The following is a 12,693-nucleotide window of genomic DNA, read 5'->3' on the forward strand; positions in this document are numbered from 1 at the left end:
TAATTGTGCTCCTGTTTTTCTAGTTGTATTTTCTTACAATGTAGGATGCATTTTGAGCCAATGAACCCTGGTTGAAATTGCCCGTTCTCCCCCATGAAAATGGGGTGGAGAGTAAGGTCGTGGGGTTCAAGACCCCAAAAAGAATGTACGATGCATTTTGATTTTGGACATTTTTTGTTAAGTCATGTGCTTTTGTTGTTGAATTTGACATGATATTCAATCTCCTGACTCAAAGAATACTGGAATCCAAAATTTTCAAGCTAGACCATGTTCCTTCACTTGATGACTATTTTTGATAACAATGCTTCCTAATCCAATGTTTTTCTAATTGTACTGCAGAAATTAGGAATGCAAAATCTATATCAAAATCAAAGAAAGGTCTAACTATTGGATATGAATAAAATACAAAGAAAAATTGTGCTTGGTAACTATTTTTGCAAACAATATGTCCTAATCCAATATTTTTCTAATTGTACTGCAGAAATTAGGAATAAAGAATCTATATCAAAATCAAAGAAAGGTCTAACTGTGGGATATGAATAAATGAAGAGAGAAGATTGTGCTTGATGCAGTCCCCTTGAGCCAGGTTGCTTGGTGTAACCAGGGTGGTTCACATGTATATCAACTGTTATTGTTTTGGTGTAAATTTATTGATGGCTTTTGAAAGTGACTTATCCCTTTGATGTATCGGAGTAAATGTGCATTCACATCACTAGGAACATTCATAACACTCTTTTCAAAGTGCATTATTACTATTACTTGCCATGTTCTTTTTTCCACTGTGTATGTGCTTGATTACCTATGCTGATACATATTGAAACTTTGAGCCATCATGTGTGAGAGCTTAATTCATATGCTCTCTATGACCTTGCACAGGTTCCTGCTCGAGCAGCAGCAGCAGCAGCTGTTGCTCGTGCTCTTGCAGGACTGCCTCCACATCAGAGGTTTAATCTGCCATCAAGTTCTGAAGGGCTGAGATCGATATATGGAAGCATACCTCATGGTCAAATTGTTGATGAGTTAGAGGAAGACTTCTATGAAGAGGTGCTACTTGCTTATATCATTCTAGTACCAATTTGGGAGTGCTTATGTTTGTACTGTCTTTCTATTGTAAATACTTTATGCATTTTATATGGCATTGGTATTTCACTGGCATTGCTCAAGTGGTGGAAAGGTTGCTAATGTGGGCTTATATACTTTGATCAAATCCTTTTATTACTGTTTAACAAGAATCGTTAAGAGGCAATTGTGAGTAATCTGCTTCTAAAAGTTTCCGAGTTTGCAAAAGAATGCTGTTAATGTTTATAATTTTTTGTAGCATGAGACTAGCCCCTTCCGAATTGTATTTTGCTCAGCACTGCAAAGCTGTAATTTGATTGGCACTAGATTTACTTTGTATTTTGAGTCTAAAAATTCCACGTCTTCAGTGCTGTAGTTGAGTTTATCAGGGTTAGATATGTAAAGATGGCCTATGAAGCTGTTTGAAGTATTTTGTGGTATTGGAAGTGCCCAAAAAATGCTCAAGGAGATTAATTGTACATTTACTGTGTGTATCTTCTCTTTTGTGAAGGAAAGTATAACTATGATCTTTCAGCATGTCTGTTACTAGGGAGGTGGGATAATCATTCTCATCAGTGGCTGATCTTTCCTTTTGGGCAACACAAGATGTTATTACATACTTTTACATTAGTGGAATTCAGTTTTTTTTTTTGCGTATTCTAAGCTGTACTGAATAATGAAGAGCCACTCAATATATATGTGCTTTATATCGATGTTCTGTAAAAAAAGTTCAAAGGGTGAATCTTGTATTTAAGCAGCCCCTCCATATACTTTGGTATTAGAAGGATATTTCCCTCTCTGCTGGCATACGTAGGAGGTTGGTGGCCAATTGTTTTGGTATGCTTGGTAGGAGCAGTTGAAAGTAACTTCTGTGTTCTGAACTCACGCATGACAAATACAATATCAATGTTTTCAATCCCCTTTTCAGCTTGTATTTGACTGTTTCAATCCCTTTGTACATGGATAGTAGCGTTTATTAGATTGTCTATTTCTAATTTCTTTGAGTTCTTGGAGTTTTGTTCTTCTTTGTCTATACTTTAAGGGTTCTCTTGTATACTTCATGTGTACTTTGGTTATGCCCATTCGCCCTTTTAATGAGTTTGAATTACCTATCAAAAATAAAATTTTGACAAGATTTTGGCTTGTGAAAATTGTTTCCCCTGCCATGCACCATGGCCCCTTTTATTTGAGCTCTTGTAAAGGTCTTTCTTGGAAATAGTGAATACTTTCTGTTTTGAGAAGCTGGGAAAGCCATCTAGTTCAGTTAAAAGATTTGGATTGATTTACTTATAAAAAAAGATTAAGAAATAGGTTTTATGTTCAGCTCTGTCTATATTCGGATGCATGGCTTATGGCATGTTGCATGAAATCATATACTTTAGACTACTTTTGTTAAAGTTGACACCAAGCTCATTAATGGGTTTAAAATAACTAAAATAAAGTCCCTAATAGGAGGTCTTTCTTGTATACTTCCTATAAACTCGGTTGCGCCCCTTTGCGCTTTCTAATGAGATTAAATTACTTATAATTAAAAAATCCAGATAAAGTAATGAGTTGGCTGGAACTTTAGCAGCGTAATTTGGCAGCTGCCTGAAATCTTTATGTAATGACCATACCATAATTTGCTAATGGCTTGATGGGAGTGAGCAAAGTATATCTTCATGATATTCTTGGGAAGTTGCATTACAGATATCTTTGCTACAACATGGGATGGGTTGTTGGTTAAGGGTAATGATGTACTCATGATTTTTTTAGGATTTTGTAAGCTTTCCTCCCCCATCTCTGAACAGATAATAAAGTTAGGGCTAAGAATTTATTATTTTTTCTCTCTTTCTTTTGCCTTGTTTTTTAAATTTATTTTTCCTCTTTCTTCACCACTGCTTCTCTTTCTGTCAAACCTGGAAATCATTAACCTTCATTTGTGCTACAAAATCACATAATGGAACTTCTATTTTTTGATCTGCATGCTAGTTTTTAGAAACCTTTTCTACTTCGTAGTCTAGTGAATATCAAATATCACATCGGCTTTGTTGCCAACTATGATAAATCTCCTAATCGTTATTGTCTTTGTGAGGACTAAATTTTGAGCTTTTTCCTGAAGAGCTGTTATAAATGCGTCTGCAGGACTTCGATCCGGTTAGGCATGTTTTAGAACATATTCCATCTGATGAAAATGATCTAGCGTATTTTGAGAAAGAGGTATTGTTCCTTTTCTTGATCTTTTCTTCTAGTGGATGTATTTTACATTCTGCATCTTGTTCAGCATGTATATGCAAGGATATGTATCTGTATATACTTGATTGTAATGAATTGCTATTACTTCATCTTATTCCTTCAAAGATTGGTTAAAAAGGACATGTATTGTACAGTTTTTTCACTTTGAAGTAAGATCTGAAAGTTCTACCGAATTTGTTAACTACAACTCAATAAGAATTCATCTCTTTTGTAGGCAGCTCTTAGATTAGCACAACTGGATAAAGTAGCAGAAAGTTTATCCCGCCATGTTATGGAGCATCATGAAGTAATGGGTAAGTTTTTCAATGAGACTTCTATCAACCTCTTCTGCATTTGTAATGAAATTATAATTGTATATATGTATCTATGGATATTTACATATCAGTGGTCATACTAACAAGTCTCATATTCTATGTACCATGTAGTTGATTTTTGTTTCAATTGTGATATGTCCCAAAGTATGTCAGTGTGATGCTATTGCACATCTTGTATAATATCACTAGGAAGAAGTTCGTTTTTAAAAGGTTTACAAACTAATAGACATGGTCTTATATTCCTTGAGACGGTTAAAAGAGGAATCACATTCATGGAGATCGGGTGATATCTGTTTTAATAGCTCAGCGGTCATTTCACTCAATGTTACCAATCTCTAAAAATCTCCGAGTACCCAAGATTAAACACATCTCTCTCATATGTTTCTTTTGCATCTTCTCATTAACCTGAATTTATGTCTGCGACTTTCTGTGAATTTGATTGATGAAATTTTTCATTTTCTCAACCTTGCATCTTGTTCAGGTTTAATTCTCTATTTTAATGGTAATCTCCACTTGAGACCTTGGAGTTTACCTTAAAGCAGCCAACACCAGTGCTGTGGTCTCAAAGGCCAAGGCACCCCCTCCCCCTTGTGCCAAAAGAATAAGTTTTAGTTATTTGAAGAATAGAAGCACTCCATCCATGTAACTCCTCTTTTCCGTAGGAAGACAATATTACGCATCTGTAAGGACATAAGAATTCCATACGCTACAAATCAAAGCAAACCAAACGTCTCATACCAATTTAAACTTAGCCATCGTATTACCGTTATTACAATTCATCCCGTTAAAACTTAACCTTTAAACTCTTAGTCTTAACATTGAAAGTATGCTGGAACAAAGCAACCTAATGTGCTAGGTGCACTTATTCAATTCCTCTATTATGTGAGGGCTTCTTTCTCTAGTTTCCTTGGCTTGTAGAACCATCCACAATATCATCTGGGTTGTTTTGTAACACAAAAACAAAGGGTGAATACATAGCAAGTAGATACAACATACAGTAAATAAAGTTGGAAACTATGTTAATTTTCAAAACATCCAAAAAGTACAAATAAAACTTTCACATACATCATAAATCTTCTCTTTCATTTCAACTCTTGAGTGGCCGACATACAATTACGCTCTGTATGATAACTAGGATCTTGACTCCGTTCTTGTGGCCATAGGTGGGGTAGCGTTTATGATATGGGCATCACTCAATAAACCATGGTGCACTCGAGTGAGCCATTCTTGGCAGACCATACAAGATGGCTGCTCCCGCCCATTAATTTTGATACCAATGCACATCATTTCATATGGCCAAGAAAATATTTTAAAACGTTTCATGCATTCATACAATCACTTTCTTGTTCTTTCCTTTCTTTTCATTCACTTTTCTTCAAGTATCATAACTTTTTTTTTTTTTTTTTTAAAGTAATCAAATATCATTAAAAGCGTAAAGCGCCCTGAGGTACGTAGGAAGTATATGGGAGAAAACACCTAGATAGGAGTAAAAAGAACAAGGAAGTCATGATAATTGATCACCAAAGGATAAACAAGAGTTGCTGCCCAAAGATACAGAGTTTTGAAGAATAAAGACTAAATCTCCTCCAAAATCCTCTCACGGTTCTCAAAACTTTTGTCTTTCTTTTCGCTCCATAGACACCACAAAAGACACAAATACACCATCTTCTACATAGTAGCACTTTGAGAGTTGCCAGCAGTCCACCAACAAGCATACAAATCGACTACTCATCTAGGCATAACCCAAGACAATCTAAATCGACTGAAGAATACATTCCAAATGGCACAGAACCTCACAATGGAGAAAAAAATGATCCACAGTTTTTTGGAGCTAGTGTTGCAGGAAAATAACAGGTTATTTTGAGTACAAACTGGCAGAAGTAAATATTCAGGTTTACTTGTAACATTGAACCTCTTTTCTTTTTTAAATAACTTAGGAAACCACTCCTGAAAAATAGGGTGGAGTTGGCGTACAATTAGTACTTGTTTTAACAAAGGAAACTTTCCTTTTAGTGGGAGAAAAAAACAGCTTGCCAGATTATGTTAGGATTTAAGAGTTAAAATTATTGGCTTTCTTGTCCTTTACAAGTCTTTTTCAGCCCTCTCACATACTCCTCTATTAAACCCACGAATTTATAAGAGATTATTAAACAAACAGCTACCATGCAACAAATTAAAGACAAATAGAACAACTTAATATTAAAGAAAAATAAAATAACTGAAGAAAATCACCCTATGGGTCTAGGGTGTTACAATCCATCCGCAGAAAGTATGATTTCTGGTCTTTGGTATGGGTGTTGTTTCTGGTCTTTGGTATGGGTGTTGTTTTAGAAAGGTTGGTTACCATGTATGAAGAGTGGCTCCTCTGTGCTTGATTTGGTGTTTGTGGTAGGAGAAGCATATGATCCTTTGGGCCAATGAATGATGTGTGGTAGATAGTTAAGTTATGTTTTGTGTTATTTGTTGATGTGGATAGCAGATCTCACTCTTCTATTTCTTTTTCTTATTTTTTTGATCTTATAATTCTCTGTATTTTCCATTCCCACCTTTCAAAGTGGCTCTCTTTTGTATGCTTCTTGAGTACTTGAGTTGTGCGCCCTGGTATCAAGGAATTTCTCCGCCCCTTTCTCCCAAATATAAAGTGAATAATGATTATTAGACTTTGTAGCTACCTAATATCTCTTTATTAAATTACCACTTATTCCAAAAGTTTTAACTGATAGGAAGAGATGAATTTAAATATTTAATTTATATTCTAAGAGCACTCATAGCAGCCTTTTCTCACCAGTTTAACCAAAATGACTTAAATGTACACTTTTCAGCCTCACCACTTTAACAAAAAAAATTGGTGAGGTGAAGAGTACTCACTAAACTTAAAATTTACTATTCACTCACCTATTCATTAAACAAATATATTTTCTCTCTCTCTCTCTCTCTCTCTCTCTCTCCCTCTTCAATGAAATCAACGTATATATTATGCCATATAATTGCATTATTTATTTATTTATTTTTTAAAAAAACTTTCCAGAATTGATATGGGAGTGGAAATTAATAAGCCGACTTGTAACAATCCAAAATCAATCATGAAAAACATTATCTTCTTCCAATAGAAATTAAAACTAAGAAAATAAAGGAAATATTACAAATTTTTAAAAATATTACCGTTAAAATAAGACAAATATTCTTAAAATAGACCATTAGGAAAGTACAAACATTCAAAAATATAAAAGTTAGAGAAAGAAAAAACAAATCATTGAAAAATAATATTTAAATGAAAGAGTGAAAGTGGATTGTTAAAGTAGTGAGGCTCCTATGAGTGCTCTAAAAAGGTGAGTTGTTACTTTTGGTTATTTTGGTGAGTAAAATTTAGTGAGGTTGCTAGGAATGCTCTAACACACCCCCTCATGTGTGGGCTCAAACTCTCCCTTAGTAGGTGAAGCCCAACACGCAGAATATTTAATTGGAATGGGAAATGAATGACGGAGACAAGGTTCGAACTCAGAACCTTTGCTTTGATACCATCACATAGCCCTTGGGATTTTTTTTTTTTTAACAAGGGCTGATTTAGAGATTGATTGGCAGTACCACATCAACAAAGTGAGATAAAAGTGTGGTTTCTAGCATTTCTCTTTTGAGGCATGACTTCCTGTTTCATATTGGTTAGGCATTACTTTGTTGTTTCATATTGATGCTTTTAATTGCTTGAATGACCATCATGAAGTTTTAATTCTAGTCTAATACATAGACTAATTAGAATATATGTTGTATACTTTCTGTGTGCTTGGGTGCACCCTTTGTTTTTAATGAATTTTGATTACTTATAAAAAAATGTATTCTTACCTCATGGTAAAACCTTGTTCTAGCTGCTGTTCATAGCTAAGCGTTATTTTTCTCATAAGTTCACATTGCAAGTTGTGTTAGTTGTAATAAGATGTTGATCTTTGCTTTTGGCCAGTGAAGGGGATGAATCTGGTCAGGGAACTGGAGAAAGACTTGAAGATTGCAAATGTCATCTGCATGGTAAGCATTTATATGGAATGTTAGCTGCATGTAATGAACGTTACCTTATCCTGTACTTTTTGTGATTACTTGAAGCTATTATCATTACGTCCTTGATGGATGTGGCTTTTATTACAGTTTTTCTTGTGGTATTTGCAGAATGGAAGAAGGCATCTAACCTCATCTCAGAATGAGGTTTCAAGGGACCTCATTGTAAATTCAAATTCGAAAAAGAAACAAGCTCTTCTGGTATTCCTTGCTCTTTACACCTTGGCAACACTGATCTTTATCTATGACTTTATCTTTCTAATTTTTGCTCTGGAAGATCACTGAATCTTACATATTATTTGAGACGATTATAGTGACTTGTTTCAAAATAGCTGCCATCTTCCTGTAAGCATATTTTGTTAGGGAGTTTATTAGAGAAGAGGTTGATAGATTGGGCTGAATGTTCTTTATGCAGTGAACTTAAAAAATATGCATATATCATTATTTGTAATTTCAGGACATGCTTCCAGTTTTAACTGAACTTCGTCATGCACTTGACATGCAATCGGCACTTGAATCACTTGTTGAGGAAGGAAATTACTGCAAGGTGGGTTCATGCATCTGGTTGGTATATGACCTACAATTCTTGAATTTTTTTTATTGTTTGTCATTATAATCTTATTGCTCGTTTATTGCTCTCATTTGGTTAATGGTCGCTTTTGTAAAGGCATTCCAAGTTCTATCCGAGTATTTGCAGCTCTTAGATAGTTTTTCAGAGCTTTCAGCAGTACAAGAGATGAGTCGTGGTGTGGAGGTATGCATTAACATTACAATTAGGAAGCATTTATTGTAACCAATGAATGACTGTTACCTACAATTTGAATGCCCCGCCTTCCAAAATAATAATGCAGGTTTGGCTGGGGAAAACTCTTCAGAAGCTGGATTCACTTTTACTAGGAGTTTGCCAGGAGTTCAAAGAGGAGGGCTATCTAACTGTGAGTATATTAATCTTTTGTTGTGAAGTGAATTATTATTTTCCTACAAGTACTGCATCTATGTAGTCAAATTAGAAAATCTTTACATGAAATTTTGTTCTTACAAGGTTGATATGTTTTCTTGTCTACATGCAATTCTTGTTCCTTAATAATGCAATTATGTTCATATAAAGTTGATATATTCCTGCAAGTAGATGTATCTTTTATGTTTATTTATTCATTGGATTTATCGAGACATTTTATAAGTATAAATTCATGACTATTCCATTTTCATATTTTTATTTAGACTATCAATACCATTGTAGCTTATATGAGACTGGTAGATTCTATGACAAATTGGTAACCATGATTATTTTATTTGTATTTTACTTTTTATTTTTAGGGGAAAATAGTATTTTCTATTCTTTGTCTACTTCCCGTTTCCCTAACTCAAAATTTCTTATCTGAACTTTGATCTAGTTTCTATGTGCATCAGAAACAACACTCTTGCTTTAAAACATGGATTGAATTTAGTATAAAACAAACTTGATTTAATTTAACTTTACAATAACATGTCATAATATATATATATATATATATGTGTTGATCTTTGTTATATTGATTAATAATAGATACTCCTATGTTATAGCTGTAATTGATGGTTTCAAGGTACATTTGTTGCTTATTTCTTGGGCTTAACAACTTGATTTGAATTTTTGTAATTGTTAAATACTTCTGTATAGTTTTATCTTTTTTACTTATAAAAAAAAAAAAAAGTATAGTTTTATCTTTTTTCCCCTTCTCATTTTGGTATTCTTGTTGATTTTCTTCAGTTTTCTGTTAGACATTGTTCTACACTTCAGATGTATGTATTTAATGCATTTGCTTGTTCACTTCTCATTTGTTGATTAAACTTTGGCATCCAACTTGTCCATCATTTGCATCTCAATCTTTTATATCTTCTTGCGTCTCAACTCCTTCACTTCATAAAGTCCATAGTCCTTTTCTTTTTCATTAATTCTAAAGTAACTTTTTTTTTTTGTTCTTTTCTTTTTTGGGATAAGTAATTGAATTTCATTAAAAACCAAAAGACGTATACAAGAGAAACACTTGACCAGAAAAAGAAAAAAGATAAAAAAGTCATGAAAACTAGAAATATGAAAACAATCATAGGCACCCATCCTATAGAAACAGGAGTTGAAGAAGAAGGCCTTTAACCCTGCAACCATCGTCTCTTTGTCGTCAAAGCTTTTTTCATTTCTTTCTCTCTAAATAAACCACATCAAGCATAGCAGAACCATCTTTCAGACAACTTTATTTTGAGGGCTACCAAATTTACCTTTCCAACAACCAAAGATATCTTTCACTTGACGAGGCATGAAACACGCTAAGCCGAACAAGCCCAAGATAGAGTTTCATAATACACTATCTAACTTGGAAGGAGGGAATTGAAGAACTTGGAGACTTCTATCAGTTATGAGGGTTCCAGTCGTAGTAAAGGCAAGAGGGTGTAGGTCTTCTTTGGTGGGGCTTTGGGTTTGTTTTGTGGGTACTTGGAGAGTTCTTTGGGTTTTTGGGTTTTGGGTTTTGTGTCTGTTTATGGGTTGCTTTGCGGGTTTTGGGTCTTTTGTTTTTCTTGCTTTTGTTCTTTTGCTTGGTGTCCTTGTGTGTACTTCTGGTGTACTTAGGGGTGCCTTACGCATTTTTTATAAAATGCGCTTGATTGTCTATAAAAAAAAAAAAAAAAAAAACATTATCTAACTCGCAATGGAGTAAAAGATGATCAAAGGTTTCCCAACGCCAATCAACCATCCGCTTCTTTAAGTTATAATAAGTGAGGAGCTTACCAAAAGCAGTCGATTAAACGAAGAAAGCCACTCTCAAAGGGGCCTTACTCCAAATACATCTGGAAGGAAAATGAGTACTATCATGGGGATTAAGACATTATAGAACGAACTAACCTCAAACTGCCCTTGATTATCTATAAAACAAAAAAATAAAAAGAAAAATACACTATCTAACTCGCAATGGAGTAAAAGATGATCAAAGGTTTCCCAACGCCAATCAACCATCCGCTTCTTTAAGTTATACAAAGTGAGGATCTTACCAAAAGCAGTCGATTAAGCAAAGAAAGCCACTCTCAAAGGGGCCTTACTCCAAATACACCTGGAAGGGAAATGAGTACTATCATGGGGATTAAGACATTATAGAACGAACTAACCTCAAACTGCATCTCTTGGAGGGGATCCAATAAAGTTTGTCTACACCATCCTATCTCAATATGATGGAATATAGTTGATTGAATAACGAAGTAAAGAATTCAACTGTCAGTCATGCGCCGTTCTAACAAAATTAAAATTCCACTAAGGAGAACCATTAGAGAACTGAAGATGATCTTCCACGGATGCATCCCTAAGGCAGACAATGCAAAATAACTCCAAATACACTCCCTTAAAGGGCAACTCCCCACACCATACGTTATGCTAAAAACTGACCTTGAATTGGTCCCCCACCTCAAATCTAATAAAACTAGAAAATTCCTCCCAACCCCTCCTAATGAATTTCTAGAGCCCCTCCCCATATGACGCATTGACTCCATTGAGCATCACCCACCCCATTGACTACGATATTTAAGATTTGCTACCAATCTCCACAAGGCCTCACTCTCAGAAGGTTAACGCTATAACCACTTCTCCAAAAGAGCACGACTGAACACGAACAAATTTAGAATCCCCAAACCCCCTAAAAAGTTGGATAACACACCTTGGACCAGGTAATAAGGCCCCAAGTCCTGGCGACTACTCTTATGGCTTTCTTCCACTCTTCATAGCTTTAACAACCTCCCCTTCCCCCAATGCTTTCTCCAACCAATTGGCCTCCACCTCATCAACAATCTGACTTAGGCTGCTTCCTTAATTGCTTATTATACAAGTGATTATAAAATTGCACAATGTACTCGCTGAACCCACCCAGTTGGTAGAAATTGTACAATCAAGTAGCAAGGATTTGATGAAGTTATTTCTTCTATTAGAATTGGCCATTCGGTAGAAATATTTTGTGCATTGGTTGCCTGTAACGCTCCACCCCCAATGACAAACAATATTGTTCGCTTTTGGCTCCCTCGGACCAGACTTCTAGTAGGTCACACATCCTGGTACTACTATCGTAGAAGCACACTTAACTGTGGAGTTCTGATGGGATCATGATCATCACGCCTTTAAAACACGGTGTTTTCATTAAGGGTGTAAGTATACATATAAGCACATCTCCATTTTCATACCCAGGCGATGTGGGATGCCACAATCATTCCCTCTTGGAACCCAGTGTCTTTGTTGGCGACCCTCATGGGATCATCCCATTTTTGGCGTCCCAGCGAGTACTCGTTGGCGACCCCCATGGGCTTGTGCACGCTCCCCCCATCTTAAGCTGGGTAATGGCTTTGATACCATTTGTAACGCCCCACCCCCAATGACACAATATTGTCCGCTTTTGGCTCCCCTGGACCAGACTTCGCAGTAGGTCACCCATTTTGATACTATTCTCGCAGAAGCACACTTGACTGTGGAGTTCTAATGAGATCATGACCATCACGGCTTTAAAACGCGTTGTTGTCATTAATGGTGTAAGTATATATATAAGCAAATCTTTATCTCCATACCCAGGCGATGTGGGACGCCACATCGCCCTCCCTTAACCACAAGGCCTTAGATTTTTGCTTCCAACTCACCTCTTCCATATAGAGTGGACTTCTCCATTTTCAATATTGTCATTGCAACTGCATCTTCATCAGATATTCGGATCACCTGCTTCATCATGCGGTTATGATAAATGAAATACATGCAAAGAGTACTTTGCAATCAGCATTATTATTCTGATTATATTCAAGGAACACTGGAAGGACTAAATACTATTATTCTACAGTTCTGTGCAAATTTTTGTTAGGTTGACAGATTATTACAAATTTACAATGCTCCGCAGGTGGTTGATGCTTACGCACTAATTGGGGATGTATCTGGTCTTGCTGAAAAGTTACAGAGCTTCTTTATGCAGGAGGTTCTGTCAGAAACACACTCTGTATTGAAGAATATTGTGCAAGAGGTATGCTGACATAATTAAGATATAAC

At 35.5% G+C, this 12,693-nt stretch overlaps 1 protein-coding gene across 2 annotated transcripts in view; it reads left to right on the forward strand.

Moving 5' to 3' along the window:
* LOC132163502 (uncharacterized) overlaps window positions 1-12,693 on the forward strand; it is a 30,919-nt gene that overhangs the window by 2,790 nt on the left and 15,436 nt on the right. The window contains exons 2-10 of one of the 2 annotated variants that reach the window (XM_059573811.1): window positions 877-1,044; window positions 3,184-3,258; window positions 3,509-3,587; window positions 7,564-7,628; window positions 7,767-7,856; window positions 8,113-8,202; window positions 8,323-8,409; window positions 8,507-8,590; window positions 12,548-12,667. In XM_059573811.1, the coding sequence (XP_059429794.1) occupies window positions 877-1,044; window positions 3,184-3,258; window positions 3,509-3,587; window positions 7,564-7,628; window positions 7,767-7,856; window positions 8,113-8,202; window positions 8,323-8,409; window positions 8,507-8,590; window positions 12,548-12,667 (858 nt within the window). Of the gene's footprint in view, window positions 1-876; window positions 1,045-3,183; window positions 3,259-3,506; window positions 3,588-7,563; window positions 7,629-7,766; window positions 7,857-8,112; window positions 8,203-8,322; window positions 8,410-8,506; window positions 8,591-12,547; window positions 12,668-12,693 lie in introns of those variants that run through there. The other variant, XM_059573812.1, reaches the window with a different exon arrangement.

This window comes from Corylus avellana, chromosome ca10, assembly GCF_901000735.1.
Source record: "Corylus avellana chromosome ca10, CavTom2PMs-1.0".
Lineage (NCBI taxonomy): Eukaryota > Viridiplantae > Streptophyta > Magnoliopsida > Fagales > Betulaceae > Corylus > Corylus avellana.